At 44.3% G+C, this 26,812-nt stretch overlaps 1 protein-coding gene across 24 annotated transcripts in view; it reads left to right on the forward strand.

Moving 5' to 3' along the window:
* LDB3 (LIM domain binding 3) overlaps window positions 1-26,812 on the forward strand; it is a 530,539-nt gene that overhangs the window by 89,641 nt on the left and 414,086 nt on the right. For 13 of the 24 annotated variants that reach the window (XM_085607345.1, XM_085607371.1, XM_085607381.1 and 10 more), the window contains exons 1-2: window positions 7,235-7,287; window positions 7,384-7,513. In XM_085607345.1, coding sequence (XP_085463471.1) covers window positions 7,421-7,513 — 93 coding nt within the window. In that variant the 5' untranslated portion in view covers window positions 7,235-7,287; window positions 7,384-7,420. Of the gene's footprint in view, window positions 1-7,234; window positions 7,288-7,383; window positions 7,514-26,812 lie in introns of those variants that run through there. The other 11 variants (XM_085607363.1, XM_085607419.1, XM_085607483.1 and 8 more) reach the window with 2 other exon arrangements.

Raw genomic sequence — 26,812 nt, forward strand, 5'->3', positions numbered from 1 at the left:
GTGGTATGGTTTGTCTCAAATAGGTGATCTGGAAAGGTATCAACAGGATAATTCTAAAGGAAGAGACAAATGTATGACAACGAATGCATTCTAATGATAAATGTCAAAGTGCATGTCTACTGTGTAGTACATGTGTCCACATGTAAGTACTCACCCAGTGGGGTGTGTCTCGGGTACTTAAGTGTTCTCTCCATGCTTAGTTAATTTAACTTGAAGAATAAATACTTTGGCTTCAATGATAATCAAAACATAACCCTTATATTTCTATTTGCACAGAGACATGACTTTAAGGATTTATATATGGGCACAGTCTACAGTCCCTAAACTTCCAGACCCACGCCCACAATAGCAATGTGAAGTTGGGAATTTCCCTCTGTAAGTTAAGACTGAGGTAACGCCAAAGATGAAAGCCCTTCAGGCGTTTCTTCGTGGGTCCATCTTAGATAAACTTTGCATTGACGTTAAAAAACATGCTATATCTGTTTTGCATTATTTTGTTGTGTTTTTTGGGGGAAAAGTATCAAAAAGCAAAATGACTTACACCATACAATATATAACACATCTTTATAATAATAATTATCTAAAAAGACAAATGTTTGAGAAAACCAATGGTTCGGTGCCATAACATATCATTCATCAAATGGCCGACTTATACTATGTCTAGATTATTTAAAATCCCTGAGAGGTGGTCAGGAATACAATGAGCAAAGCTCTCCCTAACCAGATCCCAATGCTTTTTCAACCGTCACCTTTTTCGGTTATGATGAATAATCGTACATTCCAAGCCATGTCATGAGGTTCACTTTGTAGCCATGTCCAAGCAACACACAATCTAGCCACTGTAATAGCATACAAGTAAATTGAAGTCAGATTGTGCGAAATAGAGCTAGAGTAACCCAGCAGAATGAGTTTAGGATCATAATCAAGTTCCCATTGTAAAATTGTTTTAATTTATTAAATACTGAAGCCCAAAATAAAGCAAGAGATGGGCAAGTAGCAAAAATATGAATAGTAACTGCCTCTGGTGCTGAGCAACCGAAACAGTCAGATGTTTCCCGAAGGCTTACGTTAAACAATCTATAAGGAGTACAGTATGTGTCATATAAGAGCTTTAAAAAATGAGCCTACATCGTGACACATGAAGAAAATCTTGTGCCACGTGAACGCCTCTGCAGACACTGTCACGCCTAACGTCTTGGTCCATTTATCAACTTAACTGTTGGAAATGCTGTGCTTTGGATCCATTGGAGACCAAGGTGTTATACAGAATGCTGCTAGAGTGAGCTTTAGGCAAACGAGCTAACCGCTCCAAAAATAAATTGGGAGATAGAGAAAAATCATTAGCTGGCAGATGGGTGACGAAATCCCTGAGCTGCAGATATCTAAAGAAGTCCTGGCGACATGTACCATGAGAGCCTTGAGGAAACTCAAACAAGTGTAATGTCCCGTTAGAGAACAATTGGCCAATATGTTAAATACCAACTTGTTGCCCGAATTGCAAATAGTCCTCATGCAGGTGCAGTCGCAAATTAGGATTCAGGCTGAGGAAGGTATACTGATTAAAAACTGAAATACTACAAAATGCGAAGTCCAAATCCTATGAAAAACAGCCAACATCTTAAACCTAGTGCGTACGAAGTAAACTGTATCTGTCAAACCGTGAGTAGGTATTATAGTGTAATTGAAAATTCGATACTCCAGAAACAGATAAGATAGCTGTCAGTCGAATCTGCCCATAATGGACATCAGTCGATACCCACGTGAAGAGAGAAAATATAACCATAATGAAGGAAGGCCTATTCCGCCATATTATGGGGCATCTGTAAATATTGTGATGTACAGCAAGGTTTTTTGTATCCCTAAATAAATCCCTGCCAACTTGTCTCTACTGTTTTAAAAAATGTTTAGAGAGATAAAGTGGTATGGCATGAAACAGATAAAGATACCTTGACAAAGGGACTATTTTAATCAAATTTCAGCGACTAATGAGCCCCAAATGGAACTTATCCGATTTCCAGAACACTGTCAACAATTCATGATAAAACTCCTCCTAATTAAAGTCAACCGTGTCCCTCAGGTAGGGGTAGATGTGGCCACCTAAGTATGTGCTTCTGTGCATGGCAGGGGTTAGCGGCCCTTAATGAAGAGCTAGTTATTACTTGGGTTTTACCAATGTTCAGTTTATACACAGAGACTGTAGCAAAATCAGTAGCCGCAGCCTCAATACAAATGAGTGCTAGCTCGGGGAATGAAGAGAGAATGGCAATATCATCCGCATAAGCCATTACCTTGCCTAAAACTGATTAAGGTGCAGTGGGGGAATGATATCTGAAACCTTGATTCTCTGGGTAAAAAGTTCCAAATATAGGGCAAATAGTAAAGGGGACAATGGACAACCGTGCCGAGTACCCCATTGGAGCTTGAAAATGTCTGAAGTTTGACCAATACTGACAATTTGAGCTGACAGTGACGCATATAAAGTTCTAACAGCAGTTATAAACTTCTGTCCAAGCCCCATTTATACCAGGACCAGCCATAGAAAACTGCATGAGACCCTTTTGAACGTCTTTTCAGTGTCAAGAAGAATCAAACCCATAGGCTTTCCCTGTGTTTCTGCAACATCCAAAACTGAAATAATCATGATAATATGGGCAGTAGTGTCCCGTCTGAGAATGAAGCCATGCTGCATGTCATCAACTAACATAGTGATGACAGAAGAAAAATGATTGGCCAAAATGCAAGTATAGATTTTTGTATCTGTATTCATTAAAGATATCGGGCGGTACGATCCACAGTTAAGAGGGTCTTTGCCCTTCTTTAGAAAGATTGAAATACATGCTTCCCCCCAAGATGCTAGCACCGATTGCGAAAGGGCTGAGGAATTGACCAGTGCTTCCAGTCTAGGGACAAGAATATCAGCAAAGGTTTTATGAAATTCTAAAGGAATGGAACCGGGGCCTGATGCTTTTCCTGAAGCTAATTGAGGCAACGCTATCCGAATTTCTCCTGATGTAATGGAAGCATCAAACATTTTACCTTGAGTGGTGGATAAGCGGGGTATAGTCTTTCCCTGCAAATAGTCCTTCACTGCTGCTATTGAGTGGGAAGTCTCCTCATGATATAAAGTGACATACAATTCCTGAAACACAGCTAGAATAACCGTAGGCCCTCGCTGGGCCTGAACGGTCGAATCCTGAATACTAGTGATTGCATTTTTAGATTGCCTAGCTCTGATCTGAAAAGCTAGAAACTGGCCCATCTCTGCACTGTTTTCAAAGCAAAGAGCCTGTTTAGACCATGATCTTTGATAGGCTGTGTCGCAGATTTCCTTCTGTAGCATCAAACGCATGATTTTTAATTACTCCAGTATCTTTTCCGCTTCATGGGTGGCACTGTTAGCCAAAGTGTTAGAATGTTCTAACTCCAGAACCAAAAGATCAGTGTGATCCTACTCAATCCTAATTCTGTTCCACTTATCCCTTTGGATAGTGTAACTAAGTGTCAGGCTACTCTTTCATCACATCCCAAACTATCATAGGAGGGGCCGTGTTTTGATTAATAAGAAAGTATTCTTCCAAACAGGCTGACATATGGCTTAGATAATGCTTCTCCAGCAGTAATTTGCAATCAAAAGACCTCCTAGAGGGAGCAGCAATAATAGCACTATAGCTCCATGAAATAAATACAGATAGAGCATTATGATCCCAGATGACTTGTGGATGTAATCTAATCAAAAGAGAGGGTACCACAATACAACTTGCAAGAATCATATCAATCCGAGAAAGGACTTTGTGTGATGCAGAGTAAAATGTATAACCAGGTGCAGACCCCGACATACACGCCATATATCCATAAAGGCATTAGAGCTAATTACTTCCGTTGATGCAGCGCAATATTTTTTCATACGCAATTCCACTAGCAGCGAACCTGAGCCAGTGTCCAGTCGGGTTACTAATGGCAAATTAAAATCACCACATTAAAAAGGGGGGTACACCATTGACACAGTTCAGATAGTAAGAAGCTTAAAAATTGATGAATCATCCTTGTTTGATGCATACTCCACACACACCGTTAGTTGGACATTGTCCTTCCCTATCTCTGCAATGGCCTACCTGCCTAGGTGATCGCTTTTAGACTTGTACACCCTCCACTCTTGATTCCTTGCCAACAGGGACACATACATCTGAGATCCTTCCCGTCTGATGCGACCAGTATATCATAGCCCCAGGTATTCAGATTTGTAATCTCTGGCAGAGATAAATGGGTTTCTTGGAGACAAAGATGAGGTTTTACTAACAAGAGCTCCTCCTTTACATATCGACACTTAAGGGTAAAACTCAGACCATTAATGTTCCAACTAAGCAAATGTAACTCCCGCCTACCCATACTAATCTTATTGGCTATCCTTAATTATTAAAAGCACAGAATACTGCATGTCACCGTGCAAAAGACTCCTTTTTGACACTTTCCTCATTTTGCTTTCTGCCACCCAGAAGCCAAATAGCCAAAACACCCTGTTACGCCATTACACACACAACCCCAAACCCCCCTTCTCCCTATTTTCAACCCACATTACACCCATCCTCACCAGTCCCCCCAAGCCCTGGCCTGTTCTGAGCTCCCAAGGGAAACCAGAATCTTCCGTACCCCCCGAAAGCCACCAAGCAAAATAGTCACAGTATAGTCCATCCCTGTTCAGCACCAACCCACCGGAGCGCTCCGCATCCCCCCCCCCCCCCCACCAATCTATGAGGCCTAATCATAAGACCACAGGAGCATGCAGCAAATAAAAGAAAGAAAGAAAGTAAGAACGAAAAAGAGACATTGATAGCCTAGAAAATATCAGAAGAGAAAATTATATGAAAAACAAGAATTTTCTTCAAAAGAAAGCCCCAAATCAGCATCTATTGGATGTTAATTCTGCTTCCAAGATTCCAAAAGAGCCTGAGCCTTAATCAAGTCTTGGCAAAAGAAAGTTCGATCTTGGAAGAGGATTCTCACATTTGCCGGTTCCGGAAGAGAAGCAATAGCCCCGAGTTTAGCAAATCAGCTCCCTCAGCTGCCACCTGAGCACCACTGTATCATGACAAAAATCAGACCCCACAAAAAATTCAACCCTGCAGGATTTCACATGGTTATGTGGCCGAGCAAGCTGGTGTAAGAGCTGAAGGAAGATAAAATTGGCCACATAGATAAGAATTGCTCACGGCTACTTTAAGGCTCTCCCTTTAGAATGCTTCTTAAACGGAAAACGGTATGCCCACTGCACCTGGCAATCAATGTCCCACTCTTTTAATTGTTGAAAGGTCTGGCTAAATAGCTGAACAATGTATCGTCTGGCATCATCACCCACCTATCCTTCAGGAATACCTAGTATCTAAAGGTTATTTCGATACATACGACTTTCCATATCTTCCATCTTCTGTGAAATGCCGGTAAGCCTTGTTACATGAGTTTCGGCCTGTGTCTTCTTTACAGACACCTGCAACTGCGGAGACCGGTTCTCCATGCCATTTAGCCTCCCAAAAAGAGTATCCATATTTTTAGACATTTTATGCATTGATACCTCAATCTTAGAAAGAGCAATGCTCAGAGACAGAGAATCATTTCTGTATTCCTCCCTATATATTTCTAATAGATCGTAAATAGCCAATAAGGATGGAGCAGAAGGGTCAGGGCGTACTGCAGATGGAGCTTCTTTATGCTGCCACGGCTCTAGCTTGGCTGGGGTACAAGCCCCAGACGGAGAGGAAAGGGCAGCAATCCCTGACATAGCACCTGCTGGTTCTGTCACCGCTTCAGAGAGCAATTTATCCTAATTTTTGGCCCCAGTGTTCACAGGTGTGAGTGTGGTACCTTCCAGATCCCATGAAATGTCCTTTCCATCATCCTCCAAGCTATCCTAGTGTCTCATTCCAAATGCTTCTATGCTGGTGGTGTGCTACATCACCCTTTGTTTTCTGGGTAGTCTCTTGGAAGATGCCAAATGTCCCCCACATTGATCGATAGCACACTGCAAGCCAGGGTCTCAGTGTGTGTTGCTAGTAGGAAAGGGCAACACCCTTCCAACTCTCTGTCCAAATTGAGATGGGGAATTGAGGATAATATATACTCTGCCTGGAAAGAGACAGCCTCAGAAAAGTGCCATCCATTCTGACTCAGTATTCTGATTGAGTGAAGCTGTCATGTTTCTAGACTCTAATTTCCAGACATACTCCTGCCATAGCACTGTGAAGATGGACATTTCCTTTTGTAAGTTAAGACTGAGGCAGCGCCAAAGATGAAAGCCCTTCAAACGTTTCTTATTGGGTCCATCGTATATAAACTTTTCATTGACGTAAAAAAACATGGTATATCTGTTTTGCAGCACTTTGTTGTGTTTTGTAACATGTAATAGATCAAAAGTATTTTGCCCCAGCCTTGTTGCAGGAAGATTTTTTGCATCAGGGAAGAAACAGGGGCAATAGAGTGTGGACTTATTGCTAAACATTTTTGATTTTTATTGCTGCTAAATAGTTTAAAATGTATGATATCAATTGCAACATAAACGAAATCCTACCCTGGGTTTATAAAAACGTAGACATTTTAATTTGGTCTATGTTTACTTATTGCAAAGTAGAATAAAATAGATTTCTCCTTAGTTTCGTCCTATTGGACACATGTAAAATTTGGAGATGTGCTTTTTCTTTATTTATTGATATCTAAAATCAGAAAATCGTGTGCAATCACTTTAGTCAATGGTCGGTTGCCCTGGTGCAAACTCCAGTGCTTCGCTTTTAAGTCTAAAAAACCGAACTTGTCATGATACATATATATTTATTGCTCCTGTTTAAATTGTTTGTAACGTGACCTTAAACCACAAGCTCCAGCCACAAAATCGAGATTTACAACAGTAGCGTCGATAAACAGAATTGCTTTGAAAACATTTTCAAGATTTGTAGTAGATAAACTGCTTATTTCACAGTAAACAGTGGGTAGTGGGAACCTGCGAATACAGTGGCGACGAGCCCAAACTGGAGTGATACCTTTTTTTCAGTGCACATCCCCTTGGCAAAAGTCGAGCTATGCGGGCATTAGGTAGAGATTGGCGAGTCTAGAAAGGTCCCCCTTCACTTACAGGAGGCTAAATTCGACCTCTGAGTCACAGAGTCCCCGCATAGCCGGGGTTGGGTTACATGCCTTGTATGGCACCAGCTGAGCCGGGATATCAGTGTCTGCCTTACAGCTGACGGCTATTCTTAGGCGTCACTTCAGCGGGACTGAGCAGGCAAGACAATAATCCAAATTGTGTGTTCTTTGTGCTCGTCCTATTCGTTTCTTCCAGCGTTTTCTTTTAAACACTTTGGTTTTACCATTGCTGCTGTTATCGTGTTTTTGTTTTAGAATTGCTTGGAGCGGTTGACCCCAGACGCACAGAATCATGGCGTACAACGTGTCTCTTTCCGGACCTGGGCCGTGGGGCTTCAGACTGCAAGGGGGCAAGGATTTCAACATGCCGCTGACCATCTCCAGGGTAAGTGCCCGGGCCTCGGGAGCCTTTCGCCTCGCTGAGACACTCTCCTTGACTCTATGGTAAACTAAAAGTGTAACATTTAGGGATGTAGGTACTTAGATTAGATAGTCTATCAAGCCCTTCCTACAGTTAGGATGTATTCATAGTTTGAGAAATGCTGAAGCCTTGCGGTATTGAAGTGCACTCAATTTATGTTTTTTTGTTGTAAATGAGCATTGGTAATTCTGGCTTAGGACTTGTAAAGTAGATCAGCCCACTATGGTGGACATGTGTAGTTCATTGCCAGCTGTTTCTAGGTTTTTGGCCCCATGCTATGGATGTCTCAGTTTCTTCCTGCTAAAACCCCAATTAGAAAATGGTAAATATTTCATTACTAAAATGCATGACAGGAGAAGATGTGAGAATGAGCCTTTCTGGGCATCTAAAGCATTCCCAAATATGTCATTGTCAGTTGATGAACCGAACCGACCTTTTTAACTGTATATATGTTTTTCTTAGATTTAATGTATTAAAATCTATGGTTACCAAAATGGTCCGTGCTCGAAATTTCTAGCAAAAGCCACTGACATTGCAAAAAACTATGAATGTAATTGTATGCGGTGGAGTTATTTGTCTCCTCAGCCCTTTGTAGTGAATGCACATATGACATGTGCTATGAAATAAAAAGTATTGCCTGCAGTATAAGGGCGACTGCGTGTACACTCCACGACTATTTTTTAGAAGGTGTTTAGAGCATAAAAACAAAATATTCTATTCTTTGAAAATGTGTGCACGCTTTTTCTCTGGGTATATGGTCCTACTCAGTTCCTTTCACAATAGCAAATTTCTGCACAAGTAAAAACTACGCGGTAAAAGAGCTTTTTTTGGAGCATCCCGTGGAATAGAATAAGCAACAATAGTGTTTTTAACTTCAGGAGAACAGTTGCTGTCCTGGTGAAATATGAATTTGACATTTTTTCCCAATGTAGATTATGGTTAGGATATTCGATCCGAAATCATTGATTGTTTAAATTGAAGTGAACTATGGCTATATCTCCCAGAATGCATTTGTTTAGTGCATTAAACTCCAGGATTAGAGGCATGTTGTCCGGAGGGTGTAGGGCCATCTGCTCCGTTCATACCACTCTATCAGCACTTTCTAGAAAATAGGGCCTTTGGAGAGTTCAGATTTCGGCTCATCTGCCTGACACAGGAATACCTCAGTTGCTGGTCTGACAAGTGTATGTCAGTTTGAGTTATAAGGGTTGCCTTTGAATTGATACAGAGATTTACGAGTGTCCACATGGGGTTCGAGCAGTCCACCCGATTTTCATACTTTCCCGTCTCATGTAGTTAGCTCCATTTTTTTAATGCTTTTCTGACTCTTCTAGTTAGCTCAGTTGGAGTTCCATTGGTGGGCTAACCAGGGTGTCAACCTCACTCCGCGTCATCATGGATAGTGCTTGTAGTCCTAGGCTTTTCACCTGCGAATTCAATGTGTTAGCTATTTTTTTCCCTGGATGCAAACCAAGACTACAGCACCCAGAATGCATTATGTTGTTACATGAAAGATCAGGAATTGAAAGTGTCCGTGACTGCACGAAATTAATGGGGCCAAATTTGTAATCCTAGTGTCTCCTCTAAGTGAGATCAATCGACGTTTTTTTGCTTACGTTGAAATTTTTGGTAAGGTTTGGGGTATCAGAGTATGTGTTTGGCTTGGTAGTGCTATTTTAAAGTGACCCTTATAAACTGCGTTTCCATGAAGCGCAACAGAAATTAAAGGCTGTAAGATTCGCACAAGCTGAAAAGCGGCTCTTTGCAAGTGTGGGACCGTCAGCAAGTCCTGGTTTTTTAACCAACATCACGTTGCATTCTGGGTCTTATAATTTTGCTATCAACTCAAGATTGCATGGACTCTAAAATTTCAGCACATAAACTGTTAATAGCGAAAAAGCTGTCACTCATAATGTGGACCAAACTGAATGTCAAGGGAACTGCAAAACAGAAAGCCCTTGGTTCCTGCACAGGGCCGGTTGACTTAGAAAGCTGAGTTGTGTAATGCCCCTGCAGTAGAGATTTGTGTGATGGACTTTAAATTCACACACTGACACTGTTGAATCCGATTACTGAGGTCTTAATTAAGTGGGTATTAACGCCTATAAATTATATATGATAGTGACATCCAGGGTACAGTTGGCTATAGAATCAACGAAGCCAAGGGATTTTTTTGCACCTGTACTGTCATTAATCAAACAGATCTTTACTGCTTAGGCCCTCAAGCCGGTTCCTGCTCCTAAATGTGAGAGACTCGCTCATCACTAAAACGTTTGCTAAAGTTATCTCCCAGATGAAGCCCCGTATTTTTGGAACGGACATCTGAGATTGAACAGCAGGGCGATGGAAACTCTCTCCTCTCGCAGGCAGCCTGTCTCCCCATAACTCTGCCCGTGCCAAGAGCAGAACTTTTACTGTCCTGTCGGTGATCGCATAGCGGTGGATTAACATGGCGGCGTACAGGCTTGCAAAGCGCCTGGCGTGCGGCCCGACCCCGCTTGTAAAAGCGTTCTAGCTAAAAGTTCCATTGGATTGGTCATTTGTGAAAGTAGCGCCATTTCTGCCCTTTGACCCTCTGCCATATGTCAGTCCGGTTGGAACTCCTCATGGTGGAACAGATGGCCATGAAATGTTGATGCGAATGCTTGGGATATCCGACAATTATCCTGGATATTAGGAGAACAAAGTAGGAACAATCTACACACTGTGGAAGTGAAAAGGGAGAACAAGTTATTGCCAATCATCACGCCCACTGTAACGCAGTAAGGGGAACCTACCCATTGTGCCATGCACAGTGCTAAGTTAATCAAATTTGTCATTAATTCTGCTACTTCCATTTTGGGATGGCCTCGATTAGGCACGCGTGCTAGATTATCGACACTTTCTCAACAATGCCGACTTTTACATTTACGTCCATTTTGGGAAACTGCCTCATAATGCTATAAGCAGGACTGTTTCTGCACTGTCCAGGTACTTAGATACATAGTTCTCTCCCACTTCACACTCGGGTATCCAGACTCGACAGTCCTGTGGAAAGGAGCATGCAAAGAGGGAGGGATTTGGAAGCAGAAGCACCCATGGTAATAATGTTCAAGCTACCCTTACAATGGACTGAGTAAACCAAGCAAAAGCGTGTATGCCCAAGAAGAAACACTGGGTGCACAGCATGCAAATGTATGTGGCGCGTCAACGAGGCAGTCTCAATTCGATACAATGCTCCAAGGCAAAGAATCCTATGTCGAGGTTCCTGGTTTCAATATCTGCAAAATAGCTGATAGACCACTTCTCCTCTTCCAAGGAAATACTAATGCAACACATAGCACCCTGTGGAAAAGTTGGATTCACAGAATGATGGCTACATCTACATTAAATCTACTATGTTGTTTGAGGTGCTTCCTCGGTGACATTCAGGTTCTTCCAAACTTAGCTATTTTACTTAGGTGCATTTTCAGTATTTCAAGAATTGTGGCAAATTTCCAGTAAAACGTTCACAATGGAGATACAAATTTCTAGCATTTTCACCCAATTCTGTCTTAAAAATCAAAGTAACTACATTTGTTTAGAACAGAGAATTCTGAACTATTTAGTTTTTTCAGTCATTCATATCAAATCATTAGTTATCTTCTGTTTAACACAGATGTTAAAAACCTTACCTGGGGTGGGGGGCTTCATAGATTTCTTAGGAAGAAATGCAGAGTACTCAAGCAAAATTGGTGTAGTGGCGTAGCAAAAGAGGCACCGCCCCTCATGCAGGGGGACCACCCTGCGTCCAGTTCAGGTCGTAAAAGATTGGGGTGTCGACAGCCCCAGTTCCCTGGGCTCTGGTGCCACAGCACTTGTTGCTGAAGAGACAGCTAAGCCACTGAATGGATGGTGCTATGAGCGAGCCGGAAAGGAGGAATATTAAGCAAGATGGCGGTGGCTGTTGGTGTCAGTGTCAGAGGGGTGATATTTAGAAGAGTTACATGGTAATAGCAATCATGTTCAGCAAAATAAATTCAACACAAGTATGAAGGACTAACATATTCTAGAATGCTTTGAGAAAGAGCAGCATAAAAAGCACTAAAGGTTAGTATTTTATAGTGTGCTTTAAAAAGAGCAAAACTACAAAACATGATAGTCTGACCATAGCAGAAGCTCTAGCTTCACAGCCCATAATTCTCCTCTAATTCGGTTCTGCAATGCCAGTATTAAGCTGCTTGCAGAGCCCTCATAATGTGCATCGATTCTCAACTGGCAGCACCGATAGCTGTTCCATTAATAGGAGAAGAAGCGAGTTCACCTAATGTTTCACTGTTTTGACGAACATATTGCCTTGATATCTAGTAATGAGGGATCGAAAGAGCTCCCATAAACTGATAGGTTGCCTATTTTGTCAAACTTGAAATTACAAGTTCGGTCGGGCTGCACTGAAGCATGGGGGAGGTCTCCCTGGTCCTCTTAGAAATAGAATAGGTCCACTGTAAATGTTAACTTCTTCCTTTTTATCATCACTAACGTAATAAAACTCTGATTGTAAAACTGTGTTTAGAATTGCATTACTTGATATCCTGGATGAGTTGGGAGGGCCTAAGGGGGACAAGACTCTGGTAGGCCTGGGTATGCTGTTAGCTAAAAGAGACATAGCCCCAGGGCCGGACTGGCAGTAGTGGGCACTGGGCATTATCCTGGTGGGCCTAGAAGGGTGTGGCATTTTTTGACCCGTGGGGGGAGGTTTTGTTACAGGGGGCGGGTTTTGCGCCAATGCTGCAATACCGGCTCCGCGTAACATAAACGATAGCAATGTGTGACACTAAACTCCCATGCCCCTACCCCTTCCCAAGGCCAGAGCTTCTCGGTAGTTCAATAGCCTCGTTTAATCTCTCTAGTGGAACCAAGTACTTGAGGAATGCAGAAGTGTCTAGAATACAAAACATTCAACTCTTGCAAAGATGCCACTCTGTTCTTCTCCAATACTGCATCTGCCACCTGGGACACTCTACCAGTCACCATGAGATGTGCTAAAGAAACCCTCCAGTTTCAGGAAGGCAAAACCCTCCAGCTTCAAAAAAGGCTAAAACACACTAATTCCAACTCCACCTGAGTTAATCTCCTCATTAGTCCCCTTTACTCCAGCTTTCATCGTTTTGTCCTTTGCCGTCTTCATATCTTATGTGCCAACCATTCTCTCTTTATATATACTTGTGGATCTTTTTCCTCTTGAAAAGCCCTCTCCACGATATTCCTTTTCTTCCCCTCTTTTCGTTATCTCCCCTCCAGGATCTCTCCACTGCTTTCAAATACGCTGTTTTATTCTGTCCTCTCCATTCAGTGAGCTTATGCTTTCCCCCATATCCACAAGAATGGACCTTGCAGGTAAGAGCGGTGGGGTGGGGTGGGGAGAAGGGACTCGACAAACGACGACAAGGGGAAATTAATTATATATTTAATTGTCCCTCCTCCTCGTCTGTCGAGTCCCCCTCACCCCGCCCCACCGCTCTTACATGCACGGGTCGCTCCTGCTTCTCCACCTCATTTGCCCAGCAGCTGTTTTGCCTTTTATATTTTTATATACTCTGCTCTCTTCCACCCTGCTCCCCTGATTATTGTTCTCCATTTCTACTGACACTATCTTATTAACTATTTGCCATTTTGTGTGTTGCTGGTGATATGTAAACAGTTGCTCTAACTCATTCTTCTTTTGTACAGCACGCTAACGCCTCCTTGATTGGATTGCTCTCAATAATAACAATAAATAAATATGTTGCCTTGCCCCATGGCTAGATATTTGCTTATTGAGATATTCAGTAGGGGTGTGAGAAATTCGCATAATTTGCTTTTGTGTAATTATGTGAATTTTCAGGGAAATTATGTAAAATCACACCTAAGTGCAGATAATAAAAATCTATCACTCAGTGCTATATTTTAGTGTGAAACTCCTCCTCTTATCACTTTTTTGATGTGAAGATGCATTTTGTTACTGAACAATAGTGCGAAAACACAATTAGTGCACACTATAGCCACTCACGTTCTAGTTGTTCACGTTGTTGCTGCACTTCCGTGGTATATTTTTCCTTGAATGGTAGAATAATTACATGATTCGCAAAATGGTGTATTTTCAGGAATTAAGTGCAACAAACATATATTAAATTTTCGAAAATTGCACAAACTACACCAGCATAATTTGAATTTCACCTGTGTCTATTATTAATAGAGTTCTCGTAATCCAGACCTGCAGCAGACACTTCTATCCCACTACTGAGATATTCATAAAGTTCTCACAATACGTTTCAATCCTGAATTGATTCATATTCTACTAGTAGAGAGACATCTGAGAATTCATTTATCCTGATTTGCATTATGATTGTTTTCAAGAACTCAAGTATCCAAAGCTCTAGCAAAGCACCTCTATCTGTGCTAGTAATGGCACACAAATGCACACAATGAGGTTCTTCACAAGCATCCTGGAACATCCCCAAAGTTCTTTCAGTACATATCCCCCTGTCCTCACATTGGGCCCTGGTATCAGTATGAGCAGATCATATATTCCAAGCATTGCACTTCTGCTATGATTTATAGAATGTTAAAAAAAATTGAGAGGCAACAAGACGTGTTCGCCTTATCACAGGTTTCCTCAGGGCAGCTTCACATAAAAAGCAATGTAAGCCAAGCTGGTCAAGCAACATCGCAAAGGAAAACCAGTTGTCCGGAGTACAAGTATTTGAAATGAGTTTGTATAAAACAAAGCTTGAAAATTGAATATTTTATGGTAAAGCTGAGGATGAGCGTTCAAAGTCTTGGGATCAGTCGTCCAAGCCATGTTCGGCACACAGTTACATCCAGCAAACAGATTTATCAGCGTCCAGTATGGTGCACCATGGATGCTAAGAAACGTTGTTTGCCCAGATTGGCTTGCAACGCTTTTTATGTGAAGGTGCCCTGAGGAAGCCTGTGATAAGGCAAAACGCGTTGGCTGCTCCTGTGTTTTATGAAGAAGAACAGGAATAAAAGACAAACAAAAAGGACCCACCAGTGTTGTCTTTGTTGCTTCTTGTACACACTTTCTTTGTATAAACTTTGTCTTGTTGCCTCTCAATTTTGTTTAACCCCTTCCCCGCTCATGACGGAACCGTTCCGTCATGAGCCACGGTTGCCGTGTGCTCATGACGGAACGGTTCCGTCATGACAATCCTGTTGGCGGCCGCTCCGCCTGCGCGGCGCTGTTTCCCCGCCTGTGCGGGGCGACAACGCAAATGGGCGGAGTCATGACGGAACCGTTCCGTCATGAGCACAGCTCAACTGTGGCTCATGACGGAGCGGCTCCGTCATGAGCACAGGCCCACCGCGCTGCCCCCCTGCCCCCCCCAGCACTGCAGCGGAATGTCCGCAGCAGCGAAGGGGTTAATGACTCTAATGCATGACCAATGAGCAGCTGGTTGTTAGAGATGGGCACCTTGTGCTTGGAACTCAGTAATTACTTCAGCTGGGGCAGTACCAGGTCCCCTGGCTGCCATAATCAGATTTATAGAACGCTCTGGCATCAAGTAATGACTTCAATCGACCTATCACGGCGCACCCCTGTTCTGACAGGCAGTGTGTGCAGTAATCTCAGTTTTAAAACTCTCCAAGCCCATCAATAATCATTGCAGCCCATCACCTGGTCCTGTAGGGATTTGTGGCAAGTCCCTCCAACTGCTAAATTAGTTCATGGAGTTAACACATTTGCCACAGAAATCTACTTAATCTGGTGTTGGGGTGCTTAAAATCCCTCAAGGGTTGACATCACGTTGCATTATTCTGTAATTGAGATTAAGAGTGCTAATTTGTATAGTAATAATCACACCTGCTATAAACTGCCTAACGTCAATTTGCTTTAAAGGTGCTGTGCATATGCGTTTTTTGATCAGCCTACCCGATGCCTCAATAGAGAATGAAGTAAAAAGAAACCTATCCACTATTATCTGTCTATTGCACAGAGAGCCTAAGATATGCTGATTATAGATCACTGAGCTGGGAGCTTGCAATTAACACGGAGCATCCTGCTGGTTACAGTCTCAATGAGACAGCTGAATCTGGTGGGCATCTGTGCAATGAACTGTTCGTTGATTCCAATGCCCCTGAAATAGATTGGTTTGCTCAATGTGCTGCAGGGGTGGGAGGGGCTATCTCGAGCTTCATGCAGCCAGATAGTTAGGAGTTTACATCCGAGTAAGATCTCTCCTTTGTTTAGCTTGCTTAAGACATCAGCTTGCACCCTCTGCCACTGCAGCTGGTGAGAGCTCAGCGACCACCTCCATTGGTTGCATCATCAGGGTACAGCATAGGTGTTTCACATGTGACGTTTCTTCCACCTTCTTTGCAAATAGTGACAGCATGGGGAGGTAGCTCAGCCGCAGCCTCACAACCTGCAGTCCTCCAGGGGCAATGACAAAATCCATTGCTGGCCAAACAGCCCTCAAAGGCAACACTTTACATCTCAGTCAAGAATTTGGCACAGAGTCATGTATTGCATGCACTGTCCCAGTTTTCTCCCCAGAGCAGATCAGGACAGAGTGTCCGATTACAGTATGTCCTGTCCCCAGTGCAAGCTTGAACTCTGACAATTCACTCTTGCAGCGGTGTGAGCACATCAGTGAAAGATGGAGCATAAAAATGTGGGTCTGTTTCACTGCCAGGAGACCAATCTAATGTTTGATTGGTCAGGGACGTTGGTGCAGGAGAGTGCAGTGAGTAACTTCCGTCACCTGCAGAGGGATGTCTGTGAGTGGTCTCTGGTACCCTGTACTATCCCCCAAGAGACACCCTTATGGGGTGGACTGGTTGTGTGCCACCTCGTATATGAAGCATAATCAATACACCTCCTAACAGCTTCTGTGCCCCTGGGCCTGGGTTTATAGTACTGTCTGGATGCAAAGGCAAAGACATTCTCATATTTGCATGTGGCCACACACCCAGGCATGTGAGGGAATGCCCTCTAGGGATACTGTTGATGCACTTTTTGCATCAAAGGATCTGTATAAAGAGTACTAAAGTGCCTAGAGGCTGCATCAATTGGTTGTGGACACCACCTGTGCCTCTAGGATACCATTTGTTAAATGGCAACTGATGTCACAAATCTGATTCTAACAGATCTCAAGACCTCAAGTCGTTATTTTCCTCATCGTGCATGCAAATGCAAATGAGGGAATCGCCCACGCTGTATTATGGATGTGGGTGCAGAGGCACAGATGCCCTCAGGAGGCGCAGTGAACATGTGCCACAAAGAGGTGGTGCACTTTGAGTGCCCCTCCTAAAGGCAGGTTTCTGGAAGGAAGATAGAGGGTCCCATGGGCCCCAAGACATCCCCCCCCCCCCCCCCAGGCCGAGGCAGGGGCAGGCACACTGCACCTGCCTGCAAGGGGATATTTGTCTCCTCTTCAAAGTGCAGGTGGATGCTGCCTTCACTGTGAAACACAGACCATCTGTGAAGTATTCACTTGAATGTGCTACCCTAGTGCAGTGCGAATTCGCAGCAGCCCTGGGGGCAGCACATTATTTGTGAGATAGTGCACTGTCCCTGTTTGCATCCAGTGCACCTTTTGAAAGGTGGGCCCTTACACAAACAGAGAAGGTGCGCAGTATACATAATACGGCCCCAGGCCATTTGATCTACTAACCATTTTGCTTACCTGCGAAGCACCAACAAGAAAAAGTGTTTAATTAGCTTTACTTCTTACTTCTTAAAAAGATAGTATTGTAAAACTCCCTTGAGCCCCTTATAAGAAAGAAGCATCCGTATGCTGGTCCTTTCGGATCCCACTTCAAAATGAGCAGCCTGGTGGGAGGGCACACGATTAAGGCATAAAGACATGCGAAGAGGGTGTGTCGATGCAACCGATTGCAGCCTAGACACCTATAAAGACATACTCAAAATGAGCAGGTCTCGCGTCTCACTTCATGTTTCTCTTACCCTTCTGGGTGGCCACGTCGCCTCCGAATTGGAATCCTTGATTCCCTGTGAGGTCCAAGCGACCTGTTTTCGCAGGTCACCTCGTCAATCAAAGTGTGACATGTGGAACATTTGGTGTGGCTCGAGCCAAGCATTTTATAAAGCATCCCTCATCTAAAGATAGCATCCAGGGAGAGAGGGTGATATTTTACGACCAGCCCGCATCAGTCCCAAAAATGTAGGAAATCTTTAAACAAAAATATTGTAAAAGCTTTGGCTATATGGAGCCCCGCCAGGGGCGACGACAATTTTAAGAAATAAAATTCCGGGAGAAGACAAGAGAGAAGGATTTGGTCTGCAGTCACTATTGTGTTTTTTAAATGACCTGAAGGCTTAAAATGTTCCAAACATCACAGTGGAGTCCAGCTTGGGTCAATAAGATTAATTCACATACCATGAAACTGAATAGAACTCATTCAGAATGCCGGGAAATCCGGCATGGGTCTCTGGGCCTACGCTGGACTCCCCCAGTGTAATAGAATGTGGATGGCCGCCTTGCCTGCAGATGCCACTTTCGAAACAAAGAGCCATGCGGTTTCTTAAAACTTACTTGTATATCTTCCTGTAAGCAAGTTAGTTTGCTTCACGTCTAAAGGTGAGAAATCACCCAATCCATATTTTTTTCCACACCAGAAATAAGTAGTACCTCAGTGTTTAGAGTTAACAGTAAAAAGTCCACCGTGCATGGGCCACAAAGCCATACACTGCCAAGTAAGTAAATATAAAGTTATGTTACATAAAACAATTAGGAAAGTTGTAAAGTTACTTGCAGAATTGTTTTTAATTTCAGAAGGCCTGGGTGACCTGAGGTTGTCGAATTCTTCCAAAAAATGGTTTGGCAGACTTTAAACAAAAGTAACAAAAACCTAAATGAGCTAGTTTCCTTTTAGGGATTTATGTAATTCCAGAGGCAGCTTTATCTTCCCTGAACATTCCCCTCTGCCTAGCCACGCTCACCTCTCTCCACACTTCAAAGTGCTGCTGCATTCTTCCTTATCAGGGGCCGCCTCGTGGTATTTGGGATTGGTATGTGACAGAAAGATTAGTGAAAATAGAGTGTAAATTAGCCAGAGCTAAACTGGTGCCCAGAAGAGGTGTTGGACAAGAAGGGGGCTCTTGAATGCAAATAGGAAGTATATAGGTTAGAGAATACTATTGGTGCAGCTGCCTCAGCAGGAAGTGCAGGAAACTAAAGAGCGCAAACAACATCCGGTCCGCGATTGATATGAGCAGTACAAATGTTCACAAAATATTTGGCAAAGATTGATGTATAAAATCCAATCCCAAATGCTCAAAAGTTTCCGAACATTGCAACGTTGTGAACATTCACCTGTTCCTCATGATACATTTGAGCAAACGTTTGTGGCACCACAAAACTGTGTTAAACAAATAGGCAATTGATAAGAGCAGCCACCAGCATCTAAACTGACTGACCTTTTTGCAACATTCCCAGAAAACAAAATACACCTAGGTATGGTCGTTTTAGTACAGGTGTGTGCGCCAGACCAATTTAATCATAGTTATTTTTCACAAAAGCACTCTTTCATCAAACTGAGTGCCCAAGTGGGCCCAGAGATATGTCCTATGTTTTTTGGCTGAATTTATGAAAAGCCAAGTACTTGTCAGTGCTTTTGTTTTGCAAACTCCCATTCCAGTACAATTGATGAATATAAATAGTTTTATGTTGTCAGCATTTATACAGTGCATTCCCATCACTAGTTGTTTTGGGCCTAGCGCTCTGCTCGTTTTGTAGGCGCCTTGTGATGCAACTAGTAAACATGGATGAAGGAGTTAGGTTCAGCCCTGATAGCATATGTCATTTCACGGGTTTTGTTTCACTACCCCAAAATCATCCCATTATACTTTACTTTCATAGAGTGACCTAGAACACCAGCTGTCTACTAGAACTCAGAGGTAGCATTTGATCTCCATTTCAAACGGCCCTTTGGATGGAGTTGGGGGTACAAAGGAGTTATTTTAGGGCCTTCTGATAACAACCCATTTAACAGTTTGATGGACTATAGATGTCAATGAAACGCTGGATCTAATGCATGTAGTTGGGTGTCATCGATGTTCTAGGATGCCGTGGCATTTTCTTGTGTTACTTCTATTGTATTGTATGAGGTCTTGTGTCTCAAGTGTTCAGTTGAGATCAACTCTTGAGTGTAACTGATATCAAATGATGCTAAGCCATTACCTCCTCGCCACCTCTTGCTTTACTTAATTATTTAATGAGTGGCCCTTGCACCTTATGTGCACACCCATAAAAAGTTAAAGAAATAAATGCTCCTGCCAGTCTCCTCTTGTCCTCTTTTTCTTGTGTCCCAGGATACACCAGGAATAGTCTCTGTAGTGCAGAGACTCCAGCGAGATATTTACTTTGGAGGTAAGCAACTTTTGTTGCCTTAGCATGAAGATTCGCTTGTCCTGGACTTCTGCTTGGTTGCTATGTCTCATTAGTTAATTAGGAAAGGCAAGAGGTGGCGAGAAGGTAGTGCTTCAATTACTTACCGGTAATCGCATTAATCCAAGCTTTGCTCTAACTTTAATCAATTACTCCCTCTCACCTGCCTGCCCTGTTAGCAAGGACAACTGTGTTAATCGTCCTAGACACTAACATAGGAAGAGAGGAGGGTGGGAGGAGCTTTTATTTCTTCTACTTTTTTACTAGTGTTTTCTCGAGGGTCAAGGGCCTCTCATTAAGTAATTAATCAACACCAGAGTAAGGCTTGGAGTAATGCAATTACTGGTAAGTAATTGAAGCATTTTCCATTGTTATCAATATCCTATGGTTCTGAGGCTTATAATGTATATATTTGTATCACGCCTCTAAGTAAAAGACTTAAAGGTCTATGAAGCCAAGAAGTTCATCTGAGGTCATGACTACTAAGCTATTTCAATTAAAAGCATTTAAGTGTTTGTTTTTTTCCAGCAGTTTTGATATAGCACACATTTCGTCCAGAGACACTACAGCACATTACACATTTTTTTGTACGGTGTAACGCCCTGAACGTCTCAGGATCGTTTAACAGACACGAGAATGAGAACGCAACCACTTGTGAAGGTTTAGTTATTTTAATGAAGGCAAAAATAATACAAGGAATAAACAAAGGTTATAGTCACTGGAATCCTCCAGGCTAAGTACGTTACCAGCCCACAGCACGGATGGTCATAACCGTCCTCTGCATATACGCCGATCCCGGCGTATGCCAATAGAGGGCAGAAATGAAATGGCCGACAATGCCAATCGGTAGGCTGTGAGGGGCACGAAGAGTGTTGGGGAGAATCGAGGAGTCAGGGAAACACCCAGCCGGGGTCTCTACCTGAAGGGAGCAGCCGCTCAACCTCTTCCTCAGACTGCACCGGGACGCGGAGTCACCTCCTGGTGATGCGTCACCGATACCCCAATCACAAGCAAAGAAGACTGAACCGAGAGCAGCCGCTCGATCGATCCTGTGGACTTCCGAGTCTGTAACGCGGCAAACACCTCCTGGTGTGCGTTACAGCTGGCACTCCCTGTATCTCTGGTCGGGCTGGGAGTTACGACTCCAACCAGCAAAAGCGCCACTGCGCTTTGACTCATCCGAGTCAAAAAGCGAAGCTCAATGGTTATCCGGTAGAGCTTCCGGGTCCTTCACAGGTGACGATGGGGCAAGACACGGCCCAGGGAGTAACGACTCGACCTACCTCCGTTCTTGCCTTACTGGAGCACCACTCCGGAACACTGCTCTTCACTAAGCAGGTACGTCGGTGTAAACACAATATCCGACAGCGTTGTACCTCCCGGTTCCTCCCTTTATAGGGCGTGTTTTCCTTGAGTTATGTAACAGCTCTCCTGTTTACATAAGGGCGTGTTTTCCTTGAGTTATGTAACAGCTCTCCTGTTTACATAAGGGCGTGTTTTCCTTGAGTTATGTAACAGCTCTCCTGTTTACATAAGGGCGTGTTTTCCTTGAGTTATGTAACAGCTCTCCTGTTTACATAACCTCTCAACCGCTAAGCATCCTGGGAGATGTAGTCCGTTTTCGCTGGTTACCGTTTTCCTCCCCTCGCATGACAGGAATTCTTGACATACAGTTAGAGTATGTATGGCGGGGAAAATGTATAGCTCTTCCGTAATAGAAGGTAGAAATTAATCCTTCTGAATGATCTCCAGGGCTCTAAGTAATTTTGTGGGTCCATTCCCACCGAAATAACATTTTGAAGATTAATTTTAGAGGGGCAGTTTCTGGTCTCTTTAACAAAGCTATTGACGATTCTACAGTGGAATTCGCGGCTGGACTATATGCTTTCCTTCCCTTCTCGTCCTCGCTACTTTTTGCCCCACCTTTATTTCATCACTAAATATTGTCTCAACTCTGTATGTCCAGCTCTCGCAAGTGACCAGTAGGTGATATTTAAGCACTTTAGACCACCTTAATAAAAAAATATAACATTCTATAAAGTGCCTTGGCTTACGTCTGCGAGCCCTGCCAAGTCTTCCTGCTGCTGTGATATGGGCAGGGGGCAAGGGGGACTTTCTTGCCTGCTAAGGAGTTGAACTATGCCTGCCAGGAGGAATGTCCTAATCCATTGGCAAACATGCAAAATGGCCACCTGACTATAAAACCTTTGTGAGGCCTGTCCAAGTGCCACAAGGTCACCCCACACCAGTAGGAGGAAAGAAGAAGAGCTTCTAGGTCAAGGAGCTGTTGTACTGGTGTCATTCATGTCAGGTTAAACCTGCACTTTCCCCAACATATCATGTGCATTGAAGGGTATCTGCATCACCCCTTCGTAGGTTCTGATTTCGCTAGTTGGAGGTGGCTCTCAACCATCTTTCTTCTTTTGGACTTCTGAAAATATTGCTGAATGAAGTCACAGTCAAGCCTAACCATAAAACTGACGAGTTCCTGATTGGGGCTTGTTAAGAATGGGATTTCTGGTTGGCTAAGGCTTGCGCCAAAGCCAGACAGAAACCACGACTCTAGTCAGGGCAAGGGAGTTACACGCTGAAGATAACCCCTGCTCACCCCCCTTGGCAGCTTGGCATGAGCAATCAGGCTTATCCCAGAGGCAGTGTGTAAAGCGCTTGCGCAACAAACACACAGCAAAACATACTAGGCACACCACAAAAGGAACTCCACACAAGGTTATGTAGAAAAATAGCCTTTGTATTATCATAAACACATAGAATAGTGATCACACAATATACACTGTGTCAACTGGCACTAGGCAATATATACAGGGGATTATATACACATGACAGGGCCAATTGGGCCACTGTCAGAACCATCACAAAGTAAAGATAGTAAATGTAGAACCAAATAATAAAGGCAGAACACAACTAGTAATTACTACCAAACACTGTACTCAGCATTATCTCTTGCAACAGAAATGATATTATGCATTCAGTATCACATCAGGCGAAAAATCCATTATACACCAACCTCATAAGCCTAAACATATTAGACCATAACCTCCTAAGCATAACTCACCTTAGGGGCATAAATCACAGTAGAGAATAACCTCACAAGCATAAACCACAGTATGCAAATAACCTCATACATAAACCACATTAGAGGCATAAATCAGGGTGCATGAATCACATTACATAAATCAAATTTCTTGTGCACCACATAAATCACATTAGGGCCTGGCGCCCTATCAACCTAGCAGTCCCCCTGGCCAACTGGCCTTCTCAGAGGGCTCAAATGCCCTATGTCCAAAATGTCAGGGCTGCCAATGCAGTAGAAACCAAAAGAGCGCCATTGTGCTGGGGCAGAGGAGTGTATCTCACTCCTATCTCATCCAAAAATGCCCCCAAAGGAATGATAAAACAACAATTGATGAACAGAATGCAGAACAATGTCATACATTCACCCCACTACAGAGATCTGGGCCTAAATCCATCGTTTTTTTTGCTCACCATGCCATTCCAGTTTGAACTCAGCCAAATGCAAATCAGTCTTGACCCTGTGCCTCATGGGAGCAGTCCAGCCCGAACTGCCAAGCCAGGTCCTCCCTGGACTGGAACCAAGCATCCTAGGACCGGTTTCGGGGTTTCACCCCTCTTCAGGATAGCTTGAGCATTCCGTCCATCAATTGTGTGTCTTTTGCTTTCTCGCCCTAAGTGCGCCGGGTATGCTCAGACGTGGGTCCCGGGCTCACTGTGCCACTGGAATCAAGCTATCCTGGCTGAAGAGGGTTGAAACCCTGAAACCGGTCCTAAGATGCTTGTTTCCGGTTCAGGGAGGGCCTGGCTTGGCAGTTCGGACTGGACTGTTCCCATGAGGCACAGGGTCAAGACTGTTTTGCACATGGCCAGGTCTAAACTGGGGTGGCATGGTGAGCAAAAGAATGATGGATTTAATCCAGATCTCTTGACTGGGGTTGAATGGTTTGATTTGTTCAGCATTCCGTCCATCAATTGTGTGTCTTTTCCCAAAGGAATGATGGCCTAAACATTGCAGCTGCCGCTAATTGCCGTGCAGCTGTGATGAAGAGAATTAGGCACTGGCACCGACTGTGCCCTGGAGAGCCAGACTGGGACTCTCTATACAAATATGCCCAAATGTTGCAGCTGCCCTCTATCAGGCGAGGCAGCTGTAAACAAAGTAAAGGGGCCCAGGCACGACCGTGGTCTCGGGGGGCCCCCACTGGGGCTCTCTAACCCAAATTGCCCCCATCGGTGCTGCTGCCCTCTAGCAGGCAGGGCAGCTGGGGAAATATCTCACAACAAAGGGACACTGGCAACCCTGGGCCCTCTGGACCCCCACGGGGGCCCTAAAGACAATGTGGCCCATGTTGGAGCGGCCCGCTGTCAGGCGGGGCTGATCAGAATCCACAAGCACTGGTAATGTGCCTCGAATGGCACCACAACAATGGAGAAGCCCCCACTCACCGGGATTGCGGGGCAGTACTCCTCTGGTCTCCTCTCTCAGCATGCGGACCTCTCTCCAGACATGGGAGCCCCACCAACGATCCGGGACCAACTCACCTGGTGTCCACGGCACCAGGCCTCTCCTTGCTTCACCCGGGCCCCCTCCTGGGACCTGGGACTTCGATGTGGAGCCCGCGCCATGGCTCTGCCCAGAGTCAGGCTGCTCACCTGGCTTCCGGGTCGCGCTGCTGCGGCCGGCGGCCCCTCTGCGGCAATACGGGGTAGGCTTCCGATTAACTAAGTCAATGGAGGGGTGGGCACCCGCCACAACTAGCACACAAGCGGGGTGGGCACCCGCCTAAAATAAAAGCATTAGCGGGGTGGGCACCCACAATTTAAATATCCATAAGAGCGGGGTGGGCACCCGCTCGCCAACATAAAATCATTAATGCGGCAAATGGGTGGGGGTCCCCACGTCAGGACTCCCTCCAAAAGGGCTGCAGCACCGCGCTGCGAAGCCCATACTCTCCTTTTCCCTGGGGAAACACAGAAAAGCGCTCACGAGGCGCCAAGAGCAAGAGCCCTGGATTTAAAAGGAACAAGCCCCAGCAAAAGTTATTTCAGGTCCATGGGGCATAGCTGGGCCCAGGGAGACCAGCACACAGGGCCCTCCAGCAGGGAGGTAAGCCCCCATGGGGGTTCCTCCTGGGCCCCAGCAGAGGCACGCTCCCAAGTCAGGAACAGCACAACAGCATAGAACAAATTCATGGGGTCACAGCCCCTATATTTATACCATACAATCCTTTGTCTGCAGTACAGGGTTTGGGGGAACCAGATGCAACTGGTTCGGGGGGGAATTGGAGCACTTTGTTTACCAAGCTCCTCTTCCCCTTTGTCAGGTGGGTGCTAGGTGATCAGACACACCACAGGGGGCGGAGCCAGCATTGTACAGGCTGGGCACAGTCCTATTCAGGGCCAGGGGATTACTCCTCCCACTACTCCCAATGCAGATGTCCCTTTCAGCCTAGTGCTGACTCACCCTGCCCCTCCTGGACCCACAACACCTCCCAGCCCATGTCCTCAAAAGCCAGACATGCAATTCACATCAGGCAGGCAGACCCATAGCACACAGAAATGCCAATTTCTAAAAGTGGCATTTCTCAAATAATCATATTAAATTTGCGCACACCATTGCACAGCATTTATTATTACAATTCTAAATATACTAAACTCGACCACACTGCTCCTCTCATCCCAGGAATTACCACTGACACACTGATCAGGGACTCCCCAATGCATTCCTATGGGAGGGCAGGCCCATCTTACCAAATGTACACAGAGAGCGCACGCACTTTACACTGGACAGCAGTGCTAAAGTGCCCAGAGGCCTAAAAACACCATGTCAGGGAAAAGGTTAGGAGAAAGGGCCACGTCCAACAGGGGTGTTCACCACAAAATCTTGACAGTCACTGGAACATCTCATGATACAGGCCCCTATTTTGGACTCAGTAGAAAGAAAGAACACACCATTTTCATCATTCCCGATGAAAAACCTAGAATTCAGTTGGGTGGTTAAGATGTCCCTTGACTCCGGTACACTGCGGACTGTGTCTCTAGCCAGACAATGGTGACGGTACACTGGGTCACAAGAATATCACTTAGAGTAGTTGAGCACAATGTAGGTAGGGTTCTAGCTGTTTGAGTGGTGGATTTTTGGGCTCCATATTTTTAGGCTTACACTTGTTTTGCCTTCAACTGCTTTTAGGAGCGACACCCTTTATTTCACTCTGTGATATCTCAGAGGTATCCATAGATCAGACTTGGCTCCAGCGACACTGATTCCAGAGTAATGTCTAGAATGTAAGACCTCTCCACTTGAAAAGTTACTGTGACAGTCAGAGATTGTCATCTCTGGAAGATTGAACAATTGCTGAGCCCACCTATCACCCTCTCAAAGATGGTATACAAGCACGCACCGGTTTCATTTTGTTTAGGGCTCGTCAGTGTGATACAGTTGATCTGCAACGTAAAAAATAAATAAACCCAAAGTGTTAGCTAAGGACAACATTTCAGGGTGTATGCAAATAAAATGCAGTGCGAATTTATAAACAGAAAAAATAAACCAACAATAGAAAATTCCCTCTTTCTTCAAGAACCTAGATGTTAAAAATGGCTTGAAGTTAAAGGTTCTATTCTAGTCCCAAACCACTGGCCAAAACCACTGGGCATCCCTAAACACACATTAATGCCTTGGAGATCAGCCAATGCGACTTTTGTTAGCAGAGCCCACGTACCCCTTGTATCATATGCAGACAATTACAGGGTGGCCTTTTACCCTTGGTACCAACTATTTCCGATCCAATACATGTGTTGTTCTGGCAGCTGGTGGACGAACTCTCGTTTGCAGAAACATTGTACAGCATGCAGGGGTTCT

This window comes from Triturus cristatus, chromosome 1_2 (assembly GCF_964204655.1).
Source record: "Triturus cristatus chromosome 1_2, aTriCri1.1, whole genome shotgun sequence".
In the NCBI taxonomy this organism is placed as follows: domain Eukaryota; kingdom Metazoa; phylum Chordata; class Amphibia; order Caudata; family Salamandridae; genus Triturus; species Triturus cristatus.